Source organism: Marmota monax, unplaced genomic scaffold (genome assembly GCF_021218885.2).
Source record: "Marmota monax isolate L192 unplaced genomic scaffold, Marmota_monax_Labrador192_F-V1.1 WCK01_AAM20220418_F8-fsc00210, whole genome shotgun sequence".
NCBI lineage: Eukaryota > Metazoa > Chordata > Mammalia > Rodentia > Sciuridae > Marmota > Marmota monax.
The window spans coordinates 5976-18290 of NW_026695248.1; the positions used below are offsets into that span (position 1 = coordinate 5976).

The 12315-nt window shown below is 54.1% G+C and overlaps 1 protein-coding gene across 2 annotated transcripts in view; it reads right to left on the reverse strand.

Annotated features, from left to right (window-relative positions):
- Positions 1-202: 202 nt before the first annotated feature.
- The window catches only part of LOC124089992 (ral guanine nucleotide dissociation stimulator), a 33224-nt gene continuing 21111 nt past the window's right edge, over positions 203-12315 (reverse strand). The window contains exons 8-10 of one of the 2 annotated variants that reach the window (XR_006850904.2): positions 7891-8172; positions 7108-7779; positions 203-5129 (exon numbers count right to left, since the gene is read on the reverse strand). Coding sequence is in view for 1 of the 2 variants with exons in the window: in XM_046440288.2 (XP_046296244.1) it covers positions 5091-5129; positions 7891-8172 (321 nt within the window). In the remaining variant the exon portion in view is untranslated. The remainder of the gene's footprint in view (positions 5130-7107; positions 7780-7890; positions 8173-12315) is intronic. The other variant, XM_046440288.2, reaches the window with a different exon arrangement.

Here is a 12315-nt window from a genome sequence, read left to right on the forward strand (position 1 = left end):
CCTTGGCCCCTGCCCAAGGTCAAAAAAACAGGTGCAGAGATTGAATTTGGGGGCAGGTGAGCCTTAGGAAGGAGGGCGACAGGAGCAGGCAGTGCCCAAGTGACATGCAAGTCACCAGTGACCATTGCCACCACCCCAGGGCCGTTGTTCCCAGTGACAAACTGCCTTTAAACTTCACTCGAGTAGGGTTACACCAGGTCCATTCTGCATCCTCTCACAGCTTTATTATTTTTAATTGATTAATTAAGTCATTTTAATCAGTTATATATGGCAGCAGAATGCATTTTGATTCACTGTAAGCAATTGCCACAGCTTTCTTAGGGAGCCCCTTCTTTTTGACAAAAGCTAGACATCCTCCTTACCTTCCCTGACCCGTACTTCCCATGGACCCTGACCTTCACCCTTGCCTGGGCAATGATGGATCCCAGGATAAGAGTCCAACAGGGGTCAGGATGTCCAGGAGCTTGGAGACCCCAGCGAGGGCCAGCAGGCCCATGTCTCAGATCTCATAGCTCAGCCACCACCATCGCTGGTGGCCGCTATCTTGGGTGCCTGTGAGGGGGAGGGGGGCAGTTTCCACTGAGTCATTGACACCTGCCTGGATGCTTTCCTTGCAGGGGCCCTCAGTGTTCCCATTTCAAGTCAGCTGACCACACCTGGACGTTGGGTGAAGTTGGTGGTTTCATCTTGCATTCTAGGACCCAGGGATCTTGAGTCAGGTCCCCTGGGGCTGTGTGGGGAGAGGATTAGGGATGCACCTGGGCTACCCAGGAAAGGGTGTGTGCATGAGTGACGGGCAGTGGCAGCCCAAGGGCCATGTGGTGCTCCAGGCAGCGTGGACCCGTGGGCCTCCCTGCCTGCCCCCCACCCCCAACACTAATGGGGCTCTCTCTGGGTTCCAGGTGTTCTCCTATGTCGCCACGCTGCTCTACGTGGTCCACGCCGTGTTCTCTTTAATTAGGTGGAAGTCGTCATAAAGCAGCCAGACTTGAGCTGAAAACCCAGAGGTGTTGGCGGATCAGCCCATCCTTCAGCGTAACTTTCTAGAAGGCAGAGATGCTCTCAACGGGGCAAAAAGAAGAGAAAAAAAAAAAGCAACACTTTCCCACGGGTATCATGTTGACCTTCCCATTGACCTTTCCACCAGGGCAGGGACTGGCTGCTAACCTGCAGTGCTGAGCTGTCCAGGGCCTCTTCCTGTCTTGGGGGGGCCTGTGGGGTGGGACACGGGGAGCGTGACCTCAGAAGACCACAGCATCCCTTGCTGGCCCCTGGGCTGGGTCTTGAGAACAGCAGATGGGAGCTCCCACGGGCTCCGTGGAGACCCATTTCATGGGGTGCTTCTAAGCGTCGTAGGAACTGAAACTCACCTGAAAGACATTTCCAAATGCCACAGCAGAAGATGAGAACCCTCTGAAAGACTTTATAAAGTGCCCATGTGTATAGTCCCTCTGTGGCTGTGCTGGGGGTTTGGTTTTGAATTGCCCCGTGCTGGGAGCCCGCTCCTGGCAGCCTTCTGAGGACCTTTGACTTAATTAGGAGGCAGCCTCAGTGACAGTCAGATGACATCATGCACGCTCAGCCACTGCCCTCACCCTCCCAGAATCTACTGCCCGGATGGCATCCCCTCCCGGGAAACTCGCCAAGTGCCAGCCTGGGCCCCAGCCATTCCCCCCAGTAGTCTAGTCTGTGCTCAGTTAGAATTCCCTTAAACCGCCCAGCGTGGTGGCACCCACTGGTAGTCCCAGTGGCTTCAGAGGCTGAGGCAGGAGGATCGCAAATACAGCTTCAGCAGCTCAGTGAGGCGCTAAGCAACTCAGTGAGACCCTGGCTCTAAATGAAATACAAGAAAGGGCTGGGGTGTGGCCCAGTGGGTTAGTGCCCCAGGGTTCAATCCCTGGTACAAAAAAAAAAAAAAAACAGAAAGAAAGAAAAAAATTCCTTAAACCCAAAGAAAACTAGGTACAGATGTTTCCTCTCACTTTTTGTAAAGCTGATCCGAACTGTTTTGAGCTGTGTGGTCTGTTCTGTGTTCCCTGGTGACATGGATAATCAACTGGTTTTAGAATGTCGCTGGGGAGAAAGGGGACCCGGCTGCAGAGTGGAAGGAAGCAGAGACAACCGGTGGACACTGGGTTTCTGGTGTTAGCTGTCCAGGCTGTAAGTAGACAAAGGTCCCTAAGTTGGGAATCTGGAAGCCCAGCCCCTGTTCTGAGTCCCCTTGATCCCGTGGCTCAAGAATGAGTGACATTCCAGGGTCACTGGTATCAAAAATCTGGGTCACTGGTATCAAAATCTAGCCACTTGCGACAAGTCCACTGAACATAACCGAAATTTCATAGTAAACCATGAGCAACAGGCTTGGCAGGGGCTGTAGCTAAAAAGCAAAACTAAACTACAAATTACGAAATAATAGGGGTTTGTCATGTGTTTACAAAATTTGTCATTCAGTGTCGATGGAGGGAAGTCTCAAAACTGCCCTCTGCAGGGCGCTTACCCCAGAACTTGGTGCAAGCGAGGCTCCTTTGCATTATGGAAGGGAGGGAGGCAAGAAGGTTGAATTGAATTTCCCAAAGTTAAATTTTTTTAATCATTTAAATAAACTTTCATAGGACCTTTCTCATTTTTGCTAATGATAAAGCCCTTACTAGTCCACGGCTTTGCTGACGAGTCTGATACAGCTTCCTGTCCCTTCTGTCCCGAGACCATTTAGAAATCTGCAACTCATTTCCCATTTGAGTTGCATCCGATTTTTTTTTTAAATACTTTTCAGTATAGATGGATCTTTCTTTTTGTGTGTTATCTTACTGTGGTGCTGAGGATCAAAGCCAGTGCCTCACACGGGCCAGGCAAGTGCTCCACCACTGAGCCGTGACCTCAGCCCCTGAATTGCATCCTACTGGAATTGGGTGTGAATGGGGCAGGTGTGGTTTCCTCAGGCCCCCGAATGCCCTCCCCAGGTCTTGCTGCCCTTCTCCTGCCCCTCTAACCAACCCACCCGGTGCCCCTCAGCTCCTGCACCAGCTCGCAGCTGTCTGTACCCAGCTGTTTGGTGTCTGCAGGTGCAAGTGTCCGCTGAGTGGCAGTCCTGCCTGCTCAGGGCACCACTCCTCTGAGAACCCATGATGCCTGGGGAGCCAGGGGTGACGAGGGAGGACATTCAAGGAACCCACTGGGCAAGAGCAAAGGCACCCAGACCCCAGAGACTGAGCTATGGCTGAGCCCCTGACGCTGGCTCCCTTGGCCCCTCCAGGAAGGGGTGGATCTGGTGCCCAGGCCTCTTTGCATGGGGGCCTTGGGCAGCCCCTTCTGGCCTTGGGGCCCTGATTACTCCCAGATCTGTCCTTATGCAGATCTGACCTACTGGCCTCTCAAGAAGTGACGACAATGAAGTCAGTGCGGTGGCACACACCAGGGACTTGGGACACAGAGACAGAGGATCACATGTTGGAAGCCGCTGCCACTTAGTGAGAGCCTGTCTCAACTTGAAGAATAAAAAGGGCTGGCGATGGAGTTCAGGGAGAGCCCTGGGTTCAATCCCCAGGGCTGAAGGGGAGAGAAAAAGGGAGAAGCCACCGTGAGCACCTCTGGTGGACATGCACGTGGCACGGGCACCTGCCTGTGTGGGCAGAGGGACAGCCCCGACCTCGACCAGGGCCTCACAGGCGGGGGTGCGTGGGCCTTGGACTCCGTCTTCTTTTCGAGAGCGGGGCCATGACAGTGCCCCGTCAGGCAGCCCCTGGGCTCTCCTCGGAGAGCCAGAGGCCTGCCCGGCCCAGCACGTACCTTGCCAAGGGGAGGGACCTGAGGCTTCCTAGGCCCCCAGAGCAGAGCTCACCTTTCCCCGGGCCTGAGAAAGGATGGAGGGACTCTTGTCCCTGATGTGACCAAGAGCCGAAGCTTGCGGACCAGATGGAGCCGGGGCTCAGTGGGAAGGGACGGGATAGCAGATGCCCAGTGGAGTGGCCAGCTGGCAGGGACCTCAGGGGTGGAGCTGGGCCTCTGGATCCCGTGGACAGTGCTCTGGCTGGACTCAGCCCAGAGAGCCACCCAGGCCGTCCCTGCTGCCTTCTGGGGCCCTCACGCCACTCCCTGGGGCTCCCACGGGGAGAGTGCAGCCCAGGAGGCCCCCGGGTAGGCCGCTGTGGGTCAACTCCAACAGGGCACTGAATGTTCACCTTGCTCCTGGAGGCTCAGGGGCACCTCCTGGGGGCATCCTCCTGGTGACCTTCCCCTCAGGGCAGGGTGGCCCAGAGGGTCCCATGCTGCCCACCTTCTCTGGAAGCCAACCTCCCCACCTGTCCTCTCCTAGTTCGTCCCCAGGGCATCTGCCCCTCTGTAGAAGACCCACTTCTGGGGAAGTAGGGCTTCCTCCACGTTCTAGAACCTGACGAAACACTGGCTCTTATTGGAGGTGGAGGTGGACGGCGCCCTGCAACAACCCCACAGGGACAGAATCCCCGCTGCCAGCCGAGGGCCAGAGGAGCTGGCCTGCAGGGCCCACACAAGGGCCTCTTGTTCCAAGAAGCAGTTGGGGATGGTGTGGGGTCACAATGGGGCCTTTCAAGGAGACAAAGGGCCTCTGGCCCAGCTGAGTGACCCCGCACACGTGGGCATCTGCCCAGGGCATTTGAAATAGCGCAATTTGGAAAAACAGATTGACAGTGATTCTCCCCACTCTCTGCCTGGTTCAAGGCCTTCGTTCTGTCCCCACAGTGTCCAGCTTCACAGCCTGAAGGAGCTGGCACGCCTCAGGCAGACACTGGCTCTGAGCTAGGACCCTCTTTCATAGGTGCCCGGCTCCCTGGGTGACACCTGGGGAGTGCTGGGCTTCCTTGAGCAGCACACGTTCAACAGGCACCTGCTAGGACATAGGCAGTGCCACTGGGTCCCCCTGCTGCTCTCAGCACTTCTTCGTTTAATCCCCAAGACAACATCATGGGTCCCATGAGTCAGCTTTCCGTCATATCACAAAATACCTGAGATAATCAACTCAATCAGAGAAAAGGTTTATCTTGGTTCGTGGTTGCGGAGGTTTCAGTCCACGGTCGCTTGGCCCTGTTGCTCTGGGCCTGTGGGAGCCCAGTGCATCATGGTGGGAGGGCTTGGCAGAGGAGGCCCTTTGGCAACTGGAAAGCCAAAAGAGAAAGAAAGGGATAAGCATTCCAATACCCACTCCAAGGGCACACTCCAGTGATCTAACTCCTTCCACGAGGCCTACCTTCTAAAGGTTCTGCCACCTCCCAAAAGCACTATGGACTGGAGAGTAAGCTTTCAACTCATGGCCTGTGGGGGACATTCAAGATCCAAACTATCGCAGGGTCCCGTGCAGGTCTATACCATTTACACAAAGATTCTAAGGCACAGAGAGGTTGAGAGACTTGCCCAAAGTCACATAGAAGAAAGGTATGGATTCCAGTTCCAATGGCCTGCCATGCCTAAGATCTCAGTAGGGTCCCTGTGCCCAGACATGTCACATGCACAACCCTGACTTCACCAGTACTGAGAGTTGCCTCAGGAGCTTATGAAGCCTGCGCTGACCCTGAAAGCAGCGCTGTGCTTGGCTCTCACCCGGGAGCAAACCCGTGGGGCTGCGTGCTGGCAGTGGCAGGGTCTCCCTGGTGTGGCCATGGGCCTGGGCAGTGGCAGGGATGGCCAGCAGGCTGGACCCAAAGGTGGGCTAAACTCCACCAGGTTTTGTAAACTGAGTGGCCGAGGCACAGCCCACCCCCCAGCTGGCCCAGGCGAGTGGCCTCTGTCCCCTCCACTGCAGAACACCCACCCTGCCCCCAGGCTGTTGGACGGCTGGAGAACTTGGTTGAGGTAGGACCCCGAGACCAAGGGAGGCTCAGGAAGCCCCAGCTGCGGTTATGGAAAGATCTGGAAGGGTCCTGAAGTTTCTAGCCCAGCAGACGATGGCTGACCGCCCTCCTGTCATCCTGTCATAAACTCAGATGGAGACTTTGCTCTCCGGTTGGCCGTGACTTCCTTTAAAATAGCCCTGCCTGGTTAGCCAGGCTCTCGTCCCTCCCTCGGGAAGGAGGCCATTCCTGCAAAGCCCGCTGGCCACCAAGGGGGGGTGCAGGTGAAGGCCTGAGTGCATCAAGGACAGTGGGCCAGACCTGGGGTCTCCTCAGCCTGAGTAGCATCACTCACGGTGGGGGGGGGGTAGCGCAGGGAGGGTGGGGGGGCTACAGATGAGGGAGCCCAGGCCCCCAGAGGACAACAGAGTCACCCGGAACACCAGCCGGACAGCTCCAGCGGGCACTCAGCCCCGGACGGGCCAGGCTCCCTCCTCTGCCAGCCACACCCCTCTTCCTCTGGCCCCTGCTGGCCTCCTGCTTTACCACCCCAGGGCTTTGTGCACCAAGGTGGAAGAGAGGCCAGGGGCTGAGCTGGACCAGCTAGCGGCCACACCAAGGACAGGCCAGGGCGCGGGAAGAGCCCCTGGGGGCTCGCTGGCTGTGACTTTGGAGTCTGTGGCTTGTGGCAGTCTGGCCCTCATGGCCTCCAATTTCCGGGGTGAGCGCTGGTGATAGCAGTGGCTGCAGTGAGGGCCATGGCTGTTCCCAAGCAGAAAGCACAAGTCACCCCGCTTGGTACCTCGTCGTGTGTGTCTTGATGATGATGACGGTGACAAAGGGCTGCCCAGCTTATACCCGGCCCCGCCTACGTGCCCCCTCCTCCAGGAGCTGACTCACACCTGTCCTCCTCCTGGGGCTCTGGGTCCCTCATGCTCTTTCCCTATCTTGCAAGCCCCACCCCCCAGGGTCCCTGCCATTCTCCAGTTCTTCTCCCACCCACCCCCACAGGACAGAGCGAGTCTGGAAGGACTCGGGAGCTCTGCAGCCCCCAGACGGGCTGTGGCCGGGGGACAGGAAGTGAGTTGGCCCAAGGGCCCATCCTGTGACTCATTCCTGTCCCCACAGCCAGGGAGGGATGACCCGCGGGGGAGGTGCAGGTGGACAGGTAGCATATTTTCTCTGACTTCTCCCCATCTGCAGTTGGGGTTGGGGCCTCCAGCCTCTGCCTGGGCCCCCACCTCAGGCAAACAGTGACAGGAATGCCCGCCAGCCTCAGCACAGTGCCCCATGGCACCTGGCCTACCTTTCGCCCAGTCAGTGGAGCGGGCCACGTTCTGTCCTGGTGCCCACAGAGGCATGTGGGTCTCCCACGATACTCTCCCCCATGCCCAGGCCCTGCAGATGGGATAGAGGTTTCTGGCCTCTGTAGGAAGGCGGCAGGAGAGGGGCTCTGGAGGGACAGAGGTCACTGCCAAGCTCTCCTTGTGGGGCCCCTCCTGCCCCCTCCATCCGCTGGCCGCTGCCTTCTGTGTTAAACTTGAGCTCTAGATGACTGACGGGCGTTCTCAGCAGGACGGGCACCAGGAATGCTGCCCGAATTCTCTGTGACCTCTCAAAGGTATTCTACTGTGTGGACGCTGCTATCTTTCCACGCTGCAGACGAGGAAGCAGGTTCCTTGGAGCTGAATCACAGCTAGCCAGGGCCACCGCCAAGGCCGACGCCAGGCCTCACCCAGGCCAGGCGGCCAGGCTCAGGTGTCACGCAGACTTAGGCACCAGAGTTCCCACAGTGCCCCATCTGCACCCTGGTCCCTAGCTCAGGCTGGATTCAGACCCTCAGCTGCTCCAGATTCCCCTGGAGACTCGAAAGGGTGACTGTTCCCAAAGACACTGACATTTTAGCCAGAGACCCTTGAAAATCGGGGAGGCAGAATCTCGTGGTGACGTGCGGCCACCAGAACAGGAACTTGGAGATCTAGAAGACAGAAAACCACCTTCACCAAGTGCTGAGTTCCAACCACCCCAAACAGGGCCAGTGATCACCACCTGCGAGGACCCGAGTGTGACCTGGGCAGAAGACAATCACCTGGACTGTTCTGGGTGCCCTTTGGTTTGGATGGAATTCCAGCCTTTGACCTTCTGGGCTTGCAAGCCTGACAGTGGCCAGGTCTGGGCCCAGGATACCAGGTTTCGGCAGAGGCCCGTCAGCTCCGGGCTCCCCCTTTCCTGCCCAGCATCTTCCATCTCTGTGTGAACATTCCTCTTGCCAGGACGGGAGGAGGAGTCCGTATCTCTCCGATGGCCTCTGAGCAGCAGTCAGGAGCTCTGGCTGGCTTAGGCCAGCTCCACGTGAGGTGTTTCCAGAGAGCTGTGGGAAGAGCACATGTGGCTGCGGAAGCCACCGGAAGTCTGTGGCAAGGTGTCCAGCAGCAGCGAGAGGGGCAAGGGACAAGCAGGGGTAGAAGAACCTGGTCCTTCCTTGGGCTGTCCTGCACCACAGGCAACCGCGGTCTCAGGGTCCTGGTTTCTGTGTGGCCTTGGTCCTCATGGGGCTCCACCTCAGCCCTCGGGCCAGCACAAGGTCCAGGAGAGGTGGCTCTCCTGCACCTGCCCAAGGTACAGACCCTTGCTTCCCCCCATCAAGGAGGGCCAGCTCTGTCCTTCCACCAGGGGTGTAAAGAGCACTCTGGGGCCTGGGGCACATGGCCGCTAACTGACAAGTGAAACCTCCTCCCCAGAACCTGCTGTCACTCCCTCTGGAACAGGGAGTAATTTGCCTTCTACTCCAAAAAAATAAAAACTAAAAAAGAGAGAGAGAGAGAGAGAGAGAGAGAGAGAGAGAGAGAGAGAGAGAGAGAGAGAGAGAGAAATTAAAGCAGTTTTCCATCAGAGAAATTTCCCCATTGCCTTGGCCTTTCCTGGTTCCCTTCTTCTTCCCCCTCCCTCCCCTCTACAAACCTACTTCCACCCCCCGGGTCACCTCATGTCCCTTCACCCACCTGAGGCCACTGCTCTCCACTTGGGGACTTCAGGCTTCCTCCCAACACACTTCCCACCCCCCATCTCCAGGGCCGACTCTGCTCCTGCTGTGTCTTCCACAGTGTATACAGCTGTCTTCCCTTTTCAATAGTTTGACTTCCCATGATTTCACTTGCCATAGAAAACTCCATGATTCATAAGTGTTAAAGCATGTGCTGTTCTGCACAGCATGATGGAAACTTGAGCTATCCTCCATCTTGCCTTCGTCCAGTGTATCCATGCTGTATATGCTACCCAACCGCTCGTCATCTAACAGCCGTCCACTCCTTTACATCCAGTGTACTCTTTTCATCTTTGTTAGCAATTAAAAAATTTTTACTTTTATCAAGCTTAGATACGGTTGGATCATGGCTTAAAGAGTTCAAATATTTAATACAAAACCACATCCTCTTTCATCTTTTGGGGCTGATCATTTTGGTGTTTGCCTGTAGACATAAACAAGTGTAGGAGCTTCAATTTTTTTAGTTTAGCTTGTTTGGTTGTTTTTGGTTTGAACTCAGAGGTTCTTTACCACTGGGAAACATCCCCAGCACTTTCATCCCCTTTTTTGGACACAGGGTCTTGCTAATTTGCCCAGGTTGACCGCAAACTGTGATCTCCTACCTCAGCCCCCAGAGTCCCTGGGTTTGCAGCGTGCACCACCACACCCAGCTGCTTCTTGCATTTTTTAATAAGGTAGTTCTCTTACATCTCTGCCCCTCTGCTTTCACTCCCCTCCCTCCACTCTCCCGTTAGGTTACATGTCCTGTGGTTGATTCTGGTGCTGAAAGGTGGCAGGAACTTAAGAGGGTGATTAGGTCACTAAGAGGGGTTCGTGCCTTTCTGGAGGGAGAGAGTTCTTGCTCTCTCAAAACTGGATTAATGGGGATTGGGGCTGGGCTCACACTCCCCTGGTATGTGTGAGGCACTGGGTTTGATTCTCAGCATCACATATAAATAAATAATAAATAAAGGTCTATCAACAACTAAAAAAAATATTTTAAAAAAACCCACTAGATTAACTACTGCAAGAACAGTTGCTATAAAGCCCAGCTGCCCTCGTGCTTTCCTCCCCAGCAGATAGATACCCACTGGCCCTTCCACTCCACCAGGACTTCACCCAGCACCAGGCCCCTGCCAGCACCAGGCCCTTGGGCTCCCAGCTTTCAGAACCAAGAGTCAACTCCTTCCTTACACATAACCATTGTGGTTTGGATGTGAGGTGTCCCCCAAAAGCTCACGGGTCAGACAATCCTAGAAGGTTCAGAGGAGAAATTATTGGGTTCTGAGATCCTTAACCCAATCGGTGGGTTAATCCCAATGGGATTAACTGAGTGGCACTTGAAGACGGATAGTGTGTGGCTGGAGGAGGTGGGTCCCTGGGGGGGTAATTTGCATCTGGCGAGTGACCTCTCTCCCTGCTTCCTGATCATCATGTGAGCTGCTTCCCTCTGCCACACTCTTCTGCCTTGATGTTAGCCTCACCTTCAGCCCCAAAGAATGGAGCTGGCTGTCCATGGATGGAGACCTCTGAAACTGTGAACCCCCATATAAGCTTTTTCTCCTCTATAATTGTTTTGGTCAGATCGTTTAGTCACAGCAGCAAAAAAAAAAAAAAAAAAACTGACTCAAACAATCACCCAGCCTCAGGTACTTTGCTATAGCAACAGAAAACAGGCTAACACACATGGTAATCTTGCTCAGATCAGAGTTTATTCTTTATGGTAGGAAACCATGTTACATATTGAACTATGCATTCAGAAATAAGCCATTTAGTGAACTATAGTTACTTTTTCTTTCTTTTTATTCGTTTCATATGGAGCTAATAATTTCCTATGGGCTTTTTTGAGTGTGTTGTGTGTGTGCACGCGCACGCACGTGTGCTTATTTTTTCCGAGTCACTGGGTTTATTTTCTTCTATTTACTTATATTTATTCACCCTCAATACTGTGACTGTCTTCTAAATCAGTCCCAAGATCCCCCGACACAGCAGGTATTCCATCAGCCTTCCAATGCTGAGGAGGCCTCTCCTGGCCATACCCACCTGCACTGCATTGCTTCCCCCCAACACCTGTGCCCAACTGTCCCTGCATCGTGGCCCTGGGTGTCCCCATCCTCTCTCTCCCAGGTTGCTCTTCTGCTTCCTGTCGCCCCTACCATCCCTGCCTCTTGTTTGGACTGCCTTCTCTTTTGGGGGAACATGTGCTCCCGTAGTTTCCTAGGATACAATTTAATGGGAGTCCAGCTGATTGTTGATTACTCTGTTTCTTTTTGAAAATGGCTTGTTCTACCTTCATGTTTGGTTGACAGTTTGGCTGGGGATAGAATCTGGGCTAAGAGTGATTTTCTTTCAGAATGTGGGAGGCGCTGCGCCCCTGCACTTAGGCTTGCGGAGGTGCTGTGTCATCCAGTGAAGGCGTCGCCTCCTGCTTTTTCTGCTCTGTTTTGGGACTTGTGTTACTTGAGCGTTCTCCTCTGGTCTTCATCCCCACCCGTCCAGTGCTGGGGATTGAGCCCAGGACACACAGATGCTGGGCCAGTGCTCCACCACAGGGTGGCACGCTCCACCTGTGGGCTGAGTGCAGTTTTCTGAGCTGCTTTTTGACATTCCCATTTTCCTCTTTGTCATTTTGCTCTACTTTCTGGAAAGTTCCTCAAATTTATCTTCCAAACCTTCTACTGAATTTTTCACTTTACTGTTGTTTTCTTAAAAGTTTGTTCTCAAGAGCTCTTTTCTATGCCGATTTTCGCTTTTGAAGACATTTCTCTTTGCTTCATGTATCTTTTCTCCCCCCCCCCCTTTTCTTTTAATGTGTTAATTTTATGAACACTTGCTTCTTCCTTGGGCTCACTTCTTTCTTAATCTCTTTATTTCACACTAAAGGCTTTCATAAAACGTCTGGAAGTTTTAGGATAATAACTTATGATCAACTTTGTTGAGGGATAATTTGACTATAATAAAATTCACACATTTTATATAGGGTGGGGCTGCCATTTCCCTGTCTGCTCAGCTTGGGGACTGTGCCTGCTTATTGCTTAGTGGGAAGATACAGCTTCAGGTCCTGACAGACATGGCAGACCTGTGGGTTCTGCTTAACGGATAAAACCAAGCCCCCCAAATGCCCTACACTCACCTGTCAGGCCCTCAGAGTCTGCTGTGCATTCCAGCCAAAGCCCTCTGCAGCCTGCTCAGGGACCAATGAGCCACCAGTTTAGAGTCAGGGACATTCTGGCTAGGGAGAAACCGCACACTGGCCGAGAGATGACCAGTGATGAGCAGCCCTTTAACGGGTCTCCATGTCTTGGTGTCTTGACACTTATCTTCCACACCAAAGAAATTAGAGTGAGGCTTCCCCCAGAAAAGAAACAATGTCCAACTGTAGCAGGTTCCAAGAAGAAATGCTGCAACGTGCTTTAAATTGACAAATGTGTTTGGGGTTTGGCTTTGGGTGCATATGTGAGATCGACATGCAGATTTCTTTTGTGTGATGCC